This window comes from Trematosphaeria pertusa, assembly GCF_010094035.1.
Source record: "Trematosphaeria pertusa strain CBS 122368 unplaced genomic scaffold BU26scaffold_6, whole genome shotgun sequence".
Lineage (NCBI taxonomy): Eukaryota > Fungi > Ascomycota > Dothideomycetes > Pleosporales > Trematosphaeriaceae > Trematosphaeria > Trematosphaeria pertusa.
Genome location: NW_022987217.1, coordinates 1,500,577 through 1,514,902, shown reverse-complemented (window position 1 = coordinate 1,514,902; position 14,326 = coordinate 1,500,577). Strand labels below are relative to the sequence as shown.

Here is a 14,326-nt window from a genome sequence, read left to right as displayed (position 1 = left end):
AGCGGAGTACACGGGAGCGCCTTCATCCGGGAGTCGCGTGTAGACATGCTCGTACCTTGGACATACTCTGACGATGCTCTTCGGTAGGGGAGATCTTCGATGCTGAGATGGGTTTTGCGCCATGTTGACTTTACCGCTGCAGGAGGCGTTGGAGGGCGGTGATAGTTGGACATTGCGCTGTCGAAGCGTGTTCTGGGCGACCCGATGGTGGTCTTTTCGTTGATCTCAATGTGGGTGTAGTGGTGCCAGATGGTGTAAAAGGATGGCATGCACGGAATCATCAGGCTAAGAGCCACCTCTAGGATGCTGGAAATGGTTAGTTATGTCGTCGTTGACATGGAAAAGACTGTATCTCACATGGCTACGCTAAGAGGGATTTGGTACCCAGTAATGTCTGCCGAGACGAAAGACTTGATACGGTAGGCGACACCCAAGAACCCACAGACGCTAGCGCTAGAAAAGTCAGTAATGCATACGACAAGGCGAAGATTGGGGGTTGCTTACATGACTCCGCTTAAGTGCATTAGATAGATGCCGCGCATCTCCTCGATAGGTAGGTTCAACGAAGAGTTCAAGAGAATTGCAGCCGTCAAGAGGAACAAGTCGGTAATGCCGTTGACAATGCTTGCGATGACGCTCACAATCATATTCAGCCCTTTCGGCGAAGAGCACGCATCCCGTCGGAAACCGGATATGTATGACTGCACGTCGGATCCGGGGCGCGGTGCGCACGCCATGGTGACTGTGCAGGTGTAGAGTGAAAAGACGAGCCCGGTTGCGACAATGCCAATATAGGCGCTGTTCTTGAACCAACGAGCGGAACCAAAAATGTGAATCAGGAAGCAAAACAAGGTCATCTTCGTAAGCCAGAGCACGGGGCCCAAGACGATTGCGGAGATTTGGAGACGCTGTGGTAGGAATCAGCAAGCGCATTCATCACGAACGAGGTCTGGCATACGAGCATCGATGCCTTGGTCAACTCCTGGACGTTTATGTCCCAGACATGGTAGCCATACGGCTTGGCCAGAGTGACTAAAGAAGGTTAGTGAAAGTCAGTAGTTGTGTGGCATGTACCGACTTACGCGGAATCGAGAATGCAATGAAAGCTAATCCGACGAGCTACTCAGTGGTTAGAGAGACAACGAAACCCATTGGGGTTGTAAAAGCATACGCAGCCGAGGCAAAAGGCATCTGCTACGAGTCAGACATCTGGATGATAACATCACGAATGCGCTTACAATCTTGAAATTTCCACTTCTGAACTATAACCCTCCTCGCATAAATGCGAACGGTTGCGAAGAGAAGAATCAGTGGAATGCAACCACTCGCGGCGATTATCACTGGCATGCCCAGGAAATCCGGATTGTGAAAGTTGGACGAGGCACCCTGGGATAGTCAGTACACTTTCGGCGCGGGGATGGATAAAAATACCGGAGGTGGTGGGCGCAAAGGAGACTCCATGGGCTCATCTCCAGCGTAAAGGCCTCAGTCAATACTTTATGGAAGCCTAAAAAAGACCTGCTGGGTCTCCGGCAGTTAAGTATTTGCGGCGTAGGGATACGAGATGGTTGCCCCAAACGTGTCCGGTCGGTGGATGTGCAAGGCTGCGGCCCAGGGACAAGGCACGTGGCGACACCCTCATACCGGAACAGTCACGAAGCGGTCAAGTCCAACCTCCTGCTCGGCGGAAATGTCATCACAGTACAGATTAGGTTCTGAGTGTTTGATGGAGAACGGACTGCAGGTGCGATGCGCGGAGACGTTTGATCTGCACGCTTACACATTATCAAGAGCGGGACCATCTGCGTGCAGGATGGACCGGAATCTGGCATGCGCAACGCGCGAATCGGTGAACGGACAATGATATCGACGCCATGGACCAGGGCCAACGGTTTGGACTGCGGTCATATCTGCTCTTCCCCCACGCTTCGACAGGCGTAGTGGGGCGTGATTTTTACTGCGGCAGCGCTTACTGAATACCAATATTCACTCAGCCACCTCTTCCGCAAGAAGAACAACCATTGGGCGGGATTGTGGGATGGGACAGATATACGGCACAGAACGTCAGGTGTGAGTTCGATTTCCGCGTTCCCAAGAAACGTGGACCCCGAAGGATCGTCCCGTTCCCTGAGGCGGCCAACCATCGGTGTGGAAAGACATACCAATGGCACAGCGAGCCGATCGCCGCTAAGAGTTGTATGCGGCCGGGGCTCGACAGGTAAATCGAAGTCCAACATCGGGGCGACGGTGCTTGGTTCTCATACGCCCGCGACGTTGGCATGTCCGAGAACGTTCATCGCTGCCTATCCAGCCTCGATGCGACGACCCGGCGCCTACCCGGAGCTTGTTCGAGCGGCCCGCAGAAGCCAAGTTTTCTCTCAGTCCTCTCAGTGGCGCTGTTTCCAGAAATTGATAGTGCACCCGCCGGAGTATCATGGAGCGAGTTTTGTGTTTCTGGCGCTCGCGTCGGACACGCCCACGACGAGGCGTGTGCGAGGCTGAAGACTGAGCTTACTGTACGGACAGTGGTGTTTCTCGGCTATTGAGCAGGTAGCACTGCGACGCGTTTAATCGGGTGCTTCTGGGTGCAACGCGCCGAATGGGGTGCAGAATGGTGGACAGGAGGGGAGTCGTGAGGTGTCACGAAGCACTTGCGACTAAACGCCGAACGCACGGACCTCGCTGCCTCGAAGACGTCAAGACGCCTGCTTCTTGTGTGCCACCTCCTCCTTCGATATGATATGCCAACGACCTGCTCCGCACTGCATGGAAATGGCGCCCACTATTCTACCGGTATACTGTCTTTGGTCGGGCTGGTGCGATATAGACTCAGGCGGCAAGGCTGTGCCCCGTTTCTGGTTCCACGGCATGAAGCCTCCTTTGCCTCCCAAGATCGGTTATAGCTGTGAGGATAGTGAGGGCGCCTCTGGCATGTATCTCCCACTGCAGCCTAGATTGTAAAACGCTTCATATTGGCGCTTTTCGTTGACTCTTATTGCTGGTCAAACCCCGGAAAACGGCAATCGCCATTCCGATAACGGCTCTGCGCATGAATACTGTACGTGCTACGTTCAACCATCTTGCATCGTCCCAGTCGCACAGCTTTCGTGGCCAATCGTCGCTTTCCGCTGGCGCCTGCAGCCTGCGACGTTTCTCTCCTCCGATTGACGAGCCGGACCCTTCTCGTCAGACACCCACTTTCAGCCTTTTCTGCCCCAGGCGCTGTCCCCGCTCCATTTTGAGACAGCCTGGTGTCCGCATCAGGAACGACGCAAGCCCGACCACCGGATCACCCACCCGACTTGCTCACCTGCAAGCCGAGGTTGGTCGAAGCAAACGGGCTGGCAGACAACTGTATGCTATGGGAACAGTGGGACGCTCATGCAAGCACCCTACTCGGCGAAGCGCGATAGAGGCCGAAGATATCTTCACTGCGCTTACAAGAGCTCACTGCCTTACTCTCGTCTTTGGAAGCTGCTTGGAACACTAGTGTTCGAATTGTCACCCTCCTCATCGGAGCCCTTCCACTTTTTGTCGCCATCACCACCACAATCCAAGCCATCACTGCCGCGCCACACGCAAACCCATTTCCAGGGCTAGCACAGCAGGCCAGCAGGTCTCAACCCGAGACGCTCAGGGTGGATCTCGGGTATGCCCTAAATGAAGGAGTTGCAAACTCGTCAACAGGACTCGATACTTTCAAAGGGTGTGCTGATCCTGCGACTTCGTCCGAGAATTCCACCCCTGAGGTGGAACAGGATTCGATATGCCGCTTTTCCCATTGGTGCTCTGCGATGACAAGCGCCTGTGCCTCTGACTGCACACCGCAGCGGTGTGACTCCAGCGGCTTCCTTCGCCCCGGCCTGTCTGCAGAGTCAAAAGTCCGGTCCCTTTGGGGTTACCATCCCCTTCTACTACCGACGGTTGCCTGATTCTGAACATATGCGCCCCACGGAATGCATGAGGCCTACCAGTCTTGTCTGGATCCAGGCCGGCAGGCATGGCAAGGGCGATGACACTCTGGACATACTGAACTTCCTTACTACCAATGACGATGCTCATAGGGGTAGCCATACAGTACCGCGTGAGTACCGCGCATCCGAAGAAAGTCGAAGAGAGGCTGGTTGCTTATATAAGCTTGGCGTTTTTGGTTCCCTGGCCGGTGAGGAAGTATTCAGAAATGGCGTTATGGACGCTGGGCTGCTGGACGAGCACTTTGCATCACGCGGGGTGCAGGGCTACATTGATAGCTTTGGAGGCGATCCAACCCGGGTTACCATCGCCGGCGTTTCAGCGCTTGGCAGATTCGTCATGCTGCGGGACATTGCCTATGGAGTTATCCTGGGCACGCCGTCGTTTGTCAATGTAAGAATCCCCACGCATCGATACCACAAGCTAATATTTGGAAGCCAATATCCTCTTCATCACACCTGTCACAGGAGCACGGCGACAAAGACTGGATAACTTCGCAGGCCTACTACGCCTTCGCCAGCGCCGCTGAATTCCCGCTGCAATGGGTCTACGGAAGAAGCTCGTAGACCATCTTCCAGTGTCTCGTATCCAAAGCCAGTGAGGCATTACAGAAGTCTCTGCGCTGATCTCCAGCTTCGGGACTTCTGGCTTTGCCCCCGTCACTGACGGAATACTTCTCCAATCCACGCTAACCGAAGCATTGCGCCAACACAAAGTAAACGGTGTGAACCACCTCTGCGGTAACAAGGCAGAAGGAGGCCTGTTCTTCACCATCTAACACATTATTAACGAAGACGACGTCATCCCTCGGGTATGCCTCGTGTTCCTTCTCTGCATCCTCGAGCTACTCTACTACTACCCTTCGTCAATCCTCAATGCCGGCCAGGCCCCCAAATTCGCGACAGCGGGCGATGTGCGGCTGATGGCGGCTGGTCGGCAGCAGCGAGCAAACAACATGTATTCCAAGGCGACCTTCATCTTCCCGCACACCGGTTTCAATCCAGAAGCCTATTCGCTTCAACCTCTAGGTTTGCGCTGCACAACCTTGATATCAGCTTCACGACAAAAATGCCGCAAACCCTTGATCGCGTGCCGCCGATATGTCCAATGTCGACTTCAACCAGGCGCCATGGCGCTTCTAATCGCAAGGCTGAAACCCCGCCATGGCCATGCCAGAACACCTTTGCTGACGGGCTGTTGAGCGCCTAGTCCAGAGAAGCCGGAATCAGAAATGTCTAGCGACCACCAATCGAGGCGTAGAATGCCCACCTCCATCCTGCAGCCCCATCGGTAAAGACCCTAATTCTGGACCGTTCCACGTATTCTATTCCAGCTGGGCGTTGCTTCAGGATCCTAAAAAAAACTTTGAGCTCTCTGGGCTGCAGCGTGGATAGCTCAGATGTGCACCTACTCTGTGCACTGGACAGCTGGTACTCGTCTGCCTCAAGATGCATATAAGACCGTAGTCACCCAGGTCAGAACATATTCTTACCAACTGTAAATGACACACGGTACTTCAATTGCTCGCCACCGTGGGTCTTTCTCCCCTATACGCAACCCCGTCAACAGCCATTAAGATGGACAGTTTCAGCCAAGTAGCGGCAAGGACGATAGCGAATCTAAACCACCTTTGGGATGCGTACCGATGCGACCATGCGGACTGCGACGACAGATTTACGCCAGACGTCCAACGCTGTGTGGAGTGCGACGCGAATTATTGTCAAGAGTGTTGGAAGACCGTCGAGCGTCATCGGGACCAGGCACAAAGGTCCATCACCACGCACACCAAATGTGATCCCATGCTCAACCATCTATTGACGGAGATTCTCCATCCTCCGACAAAGACCGAAGAGCAGCAGCGCGAACTGCATCAGAAAGATGCGCGGAATCTCTGGTTCGGCATTACCGAGAGCGACGGGAGCCAGTTTATCCATGAAGGACCGGTCTACGAAGATCTGATATTCGAGAACCCAGCTGTACAACCATGGGGCATCTATCCTGGACTCGTTACTTTCGTTGGAGAAACAGGTAAATTTCCCCCAAGCAACTCCCTCCTGAACCTTGCTGATTCTTAAAGGTGCGGGCAAGAGTGCGTTGATCAAACTCTTGATTGACAGTGGAGTTTGGGCTGAAGAAGATTATGCCGGCCCTTTCTCCAAGCAACACTCGTCGATCTTTACGGCACAATCCCTTCAGCGATCCTCTCCTATCGTTGGGAGTGTAGAAGATGACACTACTCCGACCTCCGCAGATGTTCACCTGTACGCCGATCCTAGATCTCTCTTCAATCACAAGTTTGGGAAAATTGCGATGCTCTACGCAGACTGCGAAGGGCTAGACGGCGGAGATAGAGACCCCGTCGCCGTTCAATTTGCTGGAAAATGCATCAACGTAGAAGGTGACGGTGATGAACTCAATAAAAGAATTCGGCCATACCTCGAAGGTGTCGATGGATATACACCAAAGCAGATCACCTGGGCTGAGCAAGGGCGACAAGCTCTGGTCCGGGAACTCTACCCTCGTTTGCTTTACTCATTCTCCGACGTAGTGGTCTTTGTTCTGGACAACCCGAGGTATGTCGAAGGCCATGGTCATCACATTATCTATATTAATGCTTCGGTCAGGAAGTTTGAAAGTGTTCTCATCCAGCTGGTCAAATGGGCTCACCAGGCGATTGAGAAGGCTTGCAATCAATCAGTACTCCCACACGCGGTCGTCGCCCTCAACCGCACCCAATCGAATGGCCAAAATGCGGAGAAGTGGGAGTCGAAATCCACCACACAGGCGTTGTTGAAGGCCGTCCAGTCGTCCCTGACAAAAAATGACTACCTCCGGGGCATGGTCCAGTTCTGGGACGAGCGCAAGGTGAAGATTGAAACCGTTGACGACCTTTTGAATTGCTACTACGCCAGCACACAAGTCATCCGCATCCCGCTATTTCGCTCTCCCGTTCTCCTCGAGCAGCAAATTACTACTTTATACGAGGCCATCAAAGGGAAATGCAAGACATCACAGCAGCGGCGACAGCAAGAGCATATGCAACTCGATGCAGTCAATCTCCATCACTACCTGCGGAACGCTTTCAACCATTTTGCCGATCATGCCGACAAACCATTTGATTTCGTCAAAGCGTCCTTCGAGATCAATCCGATTTCCGCCAATTTTAGCCTGCGCAGCGGGATATCGAGACTGGCACAGATCGTGAGAACATGCACTGGAGACATTGGTTTGCAAGTCTGGGAGCGAATCAGTCGTGCGATTGCTTCTTGCATTCTCTTAAGCGCATATCAGAGGGACGTAATAGGCCTAGGTGAGCAAAGCGCCCTTTGTTATGTGCCTGCATTGATAGTCATGCGTAGGAGACCTTGAGGGAATCTTCACGCAATACTGGCCATACTGCGAGGACGCTATTCAGGAGTTCAACGACAAGCACACGCCTTGCGCATACACGAGCAAGAAGATTCCACGCTGCGTAAATTTCAGGAATACGCATCGGAAAGGCCACCAGTCTGAGGATGGCAGCGTGGAAGGTGGACCTTGGAGATGCAGCGAAAAGGACAGTCAAATGAAAGGCAGCGCAAGACTTCATCTGGAGCGGGCCTTTCATGATGTCGCCAAAGAATTCCCAGAGCGACCAAAACTACGGAGCGTGTTCGACTGCCATCGGAAGGTTATCAGCTCTCTGTATCGAGAACTTGGTAACAGCGGCTCTTTCAAGAATCATGTCACCTGCCTTTCCTGTCTCATGGAGGCCCCCGAGCACACTCTCCCCTGCGGACATACCATCTGCACACCTTGCATCACGGCGGCTGGAGAGTCACTTGGTTCCGGCTTCATCAAGATTGAAATATGCCCGTTGTGCGATGACAAATGGGGAACCACGCCGTATCTGGCCGCCGTTAAGCCAGCGCAGGCTGGTGCGCGTATCTTGACGCTTGATGGGTACGTATCTCGGACAAAGTCCATTTAATATTGTTAAACGCTAATTTCATTCCTTGCAGAGGAGGCATACGCGGTATAGTCGAGCTGACGATACTCCGGCGCATTGAACTGGAGTTGGGAGACAAAATCCCTATTCAAGCCTTCTTTGATCTCATCGTTGGCACAAGGTGAACGATTACTCCTTATCTGCGTACTCAATAACCTCCTAACTGTTTCTAGCACTGGAGGTATCGTAGCGTTGGGCCTAGGCCATGAAGGCTGGACGGTTACAAAATGCACAGACACATTCAAAGAGATGGCAAAAGATGCCTTCACACCTCACCGAGCTCTACCCGGAACACGAACCATCACCAAAGTAGCCACGGGGACAGTATACAGTACATCTATCTTTGAAGAGACTCTAAGAGGTGTCTTTTCCAGCACCATGTTCGGCGATCCGAGGAAGGTTGACTGGCTACGCACCAAAACCGCAGTCGTCACTACAACGCCATCAGGTCCGGTGACGCTGCTCAGCAACTACAATCGCGAGGCATCAGATGGCCGTAAGTACTGTTGCAACCCACTCTCTGTTGTCCCTATGCTGCGCGCTTTACTCACAGCCGAATAGAGCGTTATCATTTCTTCCGAGGTGCAGATGAGAGCAAGGAGTTCAAGGCGTGGGAGGGGTATGTGGCACCATTGTTGTGATCAGATTGCTGCTTACGATGCACAAGTGCTCGGGCCACTTCGGCTGTACCTGGGTTTTGGCGAGTATACAGTCATGAAGCCTCGGAGCAGGTCTATCTGGATGGCGGTGTCTACCACAACAACCCGATCAGGATCGCAGACTCTGAACAGAAACTGATCTGGCCCGCGACAAAATACCGTCATCCGGACATTCTACTCTCTATTGGTACCGGCTTCAACGAGGAGTTAATGGCTCCTACGGTTCCGCCCCCAGCCAACAGCGCAAGTGGCGTCACAGCATTGGTGGCGACAATTTTTGACTTGGGAAAAGATGTCTTCAAGACTCAGTTGGCCTCTGAACGAGCATGGCAAGACTGGATCGATACTAAAATGCCCCTAGAAGGACACGTCAGCCGGTACCGAAGGATCAATGTTCCTTTAGATCACGAACCTCGAATGGATCGGGTAGACGAGATTGAAATGTACGAGTCTCTGACCGAGACATATCTGGATACCAAGAAAGACGACATCAGCGACATTGTGAACCAGTTGATTGCCTCTTGCTTCTACTACCGTTTCGAGAAGAAAGATCTTCGCGGGCCGACATGTAGCGGTACAGTCTCCCTTTAGTTGCTCTTGCTCGCGACGCAGTTTCACTGACCTATATTAAAGGCCGCATTGAATGCCGGCTTCCGCCAGGTGATGACATCAGTAGACAATTCGGTGAGATCTTGTTGGAATTGTCACAAGATATCAAGAATGAAGGAACTCCGGGGCTAAGCTTTTGCGTGACCGAAACGCATGTAGGTGACATCAACAAAGATGACATTCACCAAATAGAGGAGGAGACTATTCTCGAGATGCGAAAGTCCGGGAAGTTCAATATGCCGCCTTTCGATATCACGATCTCAAGTGCGGCCGCCGAGACCAATATCTTGATGGTGTTGCACGTACGAAAGAGAGGATTGATCCCAATCAGCGGGTTTCCACGATGTCTGCTCAAGGACTATCCTGGTAAGCCAAACTCTTTTGCTGGTAATCGCCATCGCTAAGCTTTCACACGCACAGAAACGTATAGAAGGAAGAGACCACAGCAGAATCGCGACAAAGACGCCCAACTAGAGAGTCCGTTTGACCCTCGGGCGATCATTCGAGATCTAGTGGAAAACTTACTTTCATTGATACCGGAAGTCCAAGCCAGCAAACGGAGAGGCAGCGTGGGTAGGGAGCTTGGTGTTTCAGACACTGACAGAGAAGGATTCCAAGTGTTGGAATCTGACGACTCTGATGCAGAGTCTACGCCAGATATTGAAGGAGATACCGCCTCTACGCACGCACCGCCGGAAATTGCGAGCGACGACGTAGCGCAGAGCGAAGGAAACCCGCAGCCGAATGAAGAGGAGGATTTGCGAGCAGAAGATGACACCGTCAGTACTCCAATGTAGTGGAGCTGAGGAGAAGACAGCTAGTGACAGTTGCTACGGAGATGGGTTGGTCAATTTGAAGGCGGATTATTCTTTGAACGCTGGTCTTCGGGCAAAGCTTCTAGCTACCAGGATGCGCCCTACACTACGATCATTACATTCTTTCTGTAGCTCTTAATCCACGAGTGTCGTCGCCCTTGACCCAAGGTTGTGGTGCCTAGGTACCGAGTCGCCGCACGTGCCGTGTTTTTTTTTGTGTATAGACGGCGGCTCATTCCTCGCTCCCTCTCTAGTTATCTAGTAGCTCATGAGGGGATATTAGAAGCTTCAACGTTGCTTTTTGATACTGACGATGGCCCGGGATTCCCTGATCCGCCATCCCGAACCTCGGCCTAATTCCGCCGACACGGCCCAAGCTCCATCTCATACTTCCTCAAAACTCCAACATTTTCCGACCGCGCCAATTCACCCCAACACGCCGCCAAAATGAACACCATCGCGCCCCCGCCGCAAATAAAGCGACTCCCGCCCTCCAAACGCGCCCTCGGCATCTTCCTCGGCCTCGTCGGCGGCGGCATAACCAACCTCGCCATCGGCTACGCCGGTTTCTCCTTCTACGCGCGCTCCACAAAGTTCGTGCCCTACGACGCGTCGCACGCCGACCTGTCCACGCCGCTGGCGAAGAAGCACAACCCCGGCGGCAATCCGCCCGTGTGCATCGACCATGCCGTCAAGACGATCCCGCTGGCGAAGCTGAAGACGCAGGACCAGGCGCAGCTGACAACCGACTTCTGCAGGGGCGTGTGGAGCGGCCTGGGGTATGCGTACCAGCGGCGCTATTTGGAGCGGAAGTACCGCGCGCTGCCGGGCCGGCAGGAGCAGTTGTGGGATCGGAGCGAGTTGGCGGAGGATGAGTATCGGGTGGGGACGAAGATTACGGATCATTTTGAGGTTATGGAGCGTACGCCGGAAAAGGTGCGTCGACTTTCTATATAATTGGAGGGGTTAGGCGTAGGATTGACGGATTGGTTTGCTGATGCATCGATAGGTGATTGTGCGTTGCGGCGACTCGCCGCTGAATACGGAGCCCCGGCCGAGCGACGGCCTGTTTTCGATCGAAGTCACAAAGGACGAGGAGGCGCAGACGGCGACGTTCCATCTCAAGAGCGTGTTTGTGAATACGACGCCGGACGGCAAGGATGCGGAACCGCTGCCGTGGAGATTTCAGTTTGCGCATCGGTTATATACGAAGCTGTGGATGGAGACGGCGACAAGGAAGCTGCTAAAGTAAGGAGATGAGACATTGGAAGAGAGGCACCTCCATGTACATATTTACTTCGGGGATATCTAGACTTAAGAGCAGGGCGGCGGGCATACGGAATCACATAGCATACTAAGGGATTATGGCGGCCATCTCCACTTCTCTTTCGCGGAACACGGAACGCTACTCGGAATTAAGGCATGAACTTTAATCGTTGCGCATGTCCACCTTGACTTGGATCTTCGGATATAACCTTGGAACCGCTTGAAGAGGCACAGCGCGCTAAGCCACTCTCGATCCGCAGTTCTCGCCTCACAGCTTGCCGCCTATTTGAACCTTCCACTAAAATCCAAAACAGCTCCCTTCAACGAGACGCGCGCCTTCGATTCCATTGCGATCTTCCACGAGGATTTTGGTGGCTTTCGAAGAACAATTCTCACCGAATATCGTTCTACTAGGTCGCGACGGCCCGAAATGTCACGCATCTTAGACCCCATCTCGGCTGGCCGCATTCCGGCTGCCGAACAGCGCGATCATACGGCACGCACACCACCACTCTCGAATGGTAAGGACAGCTCTCCTTCTCTGTGCTGGAGGGCACCGTTAACAAGTTAATATCCATAGCCAATACGGCCAACATCGACATTGTGCAGCTACCCTACTACCCCCTACTCTCGATCCGCAGTTTGGACCTTCTGTAGAAAGTGATCCAGTTCAAGACACACATGATGACGAATTCTCAATCTTCCAGCCCGACCAGACCACAGACGAAAGAACCGCTGCGCTCCTGCAACGGCTGGACGACGAGCCAAATCGGCCAGACGAACAACGCGCTGGGCTGATATACATCGCATGGCAAAGCGACACACCGCGCAGCCTCCTAAAGATCGGACTTACCCACCATCCAGATCCACGCCGCCGCATCGAGGCGTGGAATCGCCGATGCAAATGCGAGTACGAGCTCATTCACACCGACACCATTATTCCATTTGTCCACAGGGTCGAAAAATTTGTGCGCCTGGAACTGGAGGAGAGGCGCAGATCTTTTGAATGTGGTGAGTGTGGTTTACAGCATCTTGAGGTTTATGACGTTTCAAAGGAGGAGGCCCAGATGTTGGTTAGAAAGTGGGCTACTCTGGTCTCGCCCTGCAGTGCGAATATGTCCCGAGCTGTCCATGTATCCTCTCCGTTCTTTTCGTGGCTGTGAAGATGCTGGCACTGCTTCGGGCTAGGAGTGCCTATTGTGTAGGATGATGCATAACTATACTAACTCTAACCAAATCATGCCATCAAAGTCAAGGCACCCGTCAAAACCCTATTCAATTCGGGGTCGAGCCTCTCCACTTCTCAAACCCTTAGCACAGCAACCTCGACCTCCTCATGCCCCCTCATACACCCAAAACCCGCCAAACTCCCAATACGCCTCATCAAAGCTACTGGCTTGAGACGCCACCCAATCCGAGCACGTCCCCGTGCACAACGCATTCTCGCCGAAAACGCTCTGTTGGCCCGCCCAATCGCCGCACAAGTCGATATTCGCAATAATCGACATATTCTTGAAATGCGACCCGATATCGCACTCCAAGTTCGGGAAATCCGCCAGCGCAGTCCCCCACGTCGACGGATCGGGCGCCTTGTCCTCGACGTCCTGCGGGATGCCGTCGCGCCCAAACATCCATATGCGGATGCCCTCGTCGCGTAGCTCCATGGCGTACACGCCGCCGCCGTTGGCGTTAAATAGCTCGCCGTAGGAGTCGGCGGGGCCTTGCACGCCGCAGCCCTCGTTGCTGTTCGTGCCGTTGTAGCAGTCGTACGAGAGTGCCTCGCCGGTCTGCTTCCTGCGTCTGTTCTTGCCGATCTTGCAGCCCGAGGTCGTGTGCAGCGTCATTTGGTTGCCCGTGTCGCCTACGTTAACGGCTTCCATGACGTCGATCTCACCGTGGGCGGGCCAGGACGAGGGGTCTGAGAGCCAGAGGGACGGCCAGGTGGCGCAGCCAAAGGGCGAGTGCAGGACGTCGAAGATGAAGAGGCCAGAGCTGTATGTTTGCTTGGAGGTGATGCGGACGCTGCGGCGGCCGGTGGTGGCGTTTTGGTCGCTTGTGTCGACGCGCAGGACGGCCGTTGTGCCGCTGCTGGCGAGCGAATCTGCTTCGGTGGTGTTGCTGGTGGAGGTGAGGTTCTGGGCTGCGGAGCCTGCGGCATCTACGTAATGGACGAAACCGTGCGTGGGATCGTACCCGGTGAAGTAGTCGAAGTTATCGAAGAATGTGGCTCCGGCATCTATGGCGTTGAGTAAGCGGAGAATTGCATAAAAACTCTAGGGGAGACTCACATGTATCCCGTAGTGTATAGTCGATCTTGGAGTAATTTGGATATGCGTTCGCCCTGGCGCCGAGCACTCCTCCTGCAACCGCGGCAGTGATGACGAGCACAGTCACCGTACCAACAATGAGCCATGTTCTCCGTGTCCAGCACTTGGGGTTCAGTGTTGAAGTTCGCTGTGCAGTGTCATGTCGAGCTGGCAGTGCCGATGAGCTTGGTATTGCTCTTGACGTCGATGATATTGACTGCTTCTCCGGTGGATATGATGAAGACATGGCGGCGTTTGCGCTATTGCGCAGGGTGGCTTTGAGAGAGAAATGAGCGGCCTAGATATCTAAAGAGACGTATTCTGTTTGGGCTGGATTCTGGCTGGAAGTGCGATGATCGACTCGACAACGTAAGGAATGTAATGACCCGAATCGAGAATCTGCTAGTAGTTTCTGCACAAAGCTATCGTAGTACAACGAGAAAGAGGAATGCTCCTAGTTTGAGGATGGAAATGGCAACTACTCCTCTAGAGAAACACGACGCAACAGCCATGATAAGAAACCCCACGAGCCACACGTCGTGCGTCGCAACTGCCACGAATGGCTCCACCCGGTGCGCGGCTCAAGAGAGACCGGTTGATTTCTGCTGGGAGAGCGGAGACGGCTCATGTCTCTGGTGGAGCAGACGACGCGTCCATCGTTAGATCGAGCCGAAGACGGCCTAGCGCGTCACGTGCTTTCACATTCACGCT

General features: G+C 53.6%; 5 protein-coding genes across 5 annotated transcripts; 3 read left to right on the top strand and 2 right to left on the bottom strand.

The window, feature by feature from the left end:
* Window positions 1-390: 390 nt before the first annotated feature.
* On the bottom strand, window positions 391-1,682 carry BU26DRAFT_295773 (uncharacterized protein). Its single transcript, XM_033821707.1, has 6 exons — window positions 1,432-1,682; window positions 1,239-1,386; window positions 1,172-1,191; window positions 1,083-1,119; window positions 959-1,032; window positions 391-908 (listed from the first exon to the last, which is right to left on the bottom strand). Exons 1-6 carry the CDS (start codon window positions 1,459-1,461, stop codon window positions 501-503), a joined length of 717 nt encoding a protein of 238 aa, XP_033685117.1. The 5' UTR covers window positions 1,462-1,682; the 3' UTR covers window positions 391-500.
* A 2,095-nt stretch (window positions 1,683-3,777) lies between these two features.
* Window positions 3,778-4,538, top strand: BU26DRAFT_604349 (uncharacterized protein; the record flags this gene model as incomplete). Its single annotated transcript, XM_033835517.1, has 2 exons — window positions 3,778-4,365; window positions 4,410-4,538. Exons 1-2 carry the CDS (start codon window positions 3,943-3,945, stop codon window positions 4,536-4,538), a joined length of 552 nt encoding a protein of 183 aa, XP_033685116.1. The 5' UTR covers window positions 3,778-3,942.
* A 1,011-nt stretch (window positions 4,539-5,549) lies between these two features.
* Window positions 5,550-10,025, top strand: BU26DRAFT_563993 (uncharacterized protein; the record flags this gene model as incomplete). The annotated part of the gene is made up of 10 exons (XM_033833233.1): window positions 5,550-6,000; window positions 6,050-6,545; window positions 6,597-7,282; window positions 7,332-7,914; window positions 7,974-8,081; window positions 8,134-8,456; window positions 8,522-8,579; window positions 8,628-9,193; window positions 9,253-9,594; window positions 9,649-10,025. The coding sequence occupies 10 exons, from the start codon at window positions 5,550-5,552 to the stop codon at window positions 10,023-10,025; spliced, it is 3,990 nt and encodes a 1,329-aa protein (XP_033685115.1).
* A 438-nt stretch (window positions 10,026-10,463) lies between these two features.
* On the top strand, window positions 10,464-11,478 carry BU26DRAFT_455574 (uncharacterized protein). Its single transcript, XM_033824885.1, has 2 exons — window positions 10,464-10,979; window positions 11,053-11,478. The coding sequence occupies exons 1-2, from the start codon at window positions 10,491-10,493 to the stop codon at window positions 11,293-11,295; spliced, it is 732 nt and encodes a 243-aa protein (XP_033685114.1). The 5' UTR covers window positions 10,464-10,490; the 3' UTR covers window positions 11,296-11,478.
* Window positions 11,479-12,643: 1,165 nt separating this feature from the next.
* On the bottom strand, window positions 12,644-13,996 carry BU26DRAFT_482929 (glycoside hydrolase family 16 protein; the record flags this gene model as incomplete). Its single annotated transcript, XM_033825787.1, has 2 exons — window positions 13,598-13,996; window positions 12,644-13,545 (listed from the first exon to the last, which is right to left on the bottom strand). Exons 1-2 carry the CDS (start codon window positions 13,860-13,862, stop codon window positions 12,644-12,646), a joined length of 1,167 nt encoding a protein of 388 aa, XP_033685113.1. The 5' UTR covers window positions 13,863-13,996.
* Window positions 13,997-14,326: the final 330 nt, after the last annotated feature.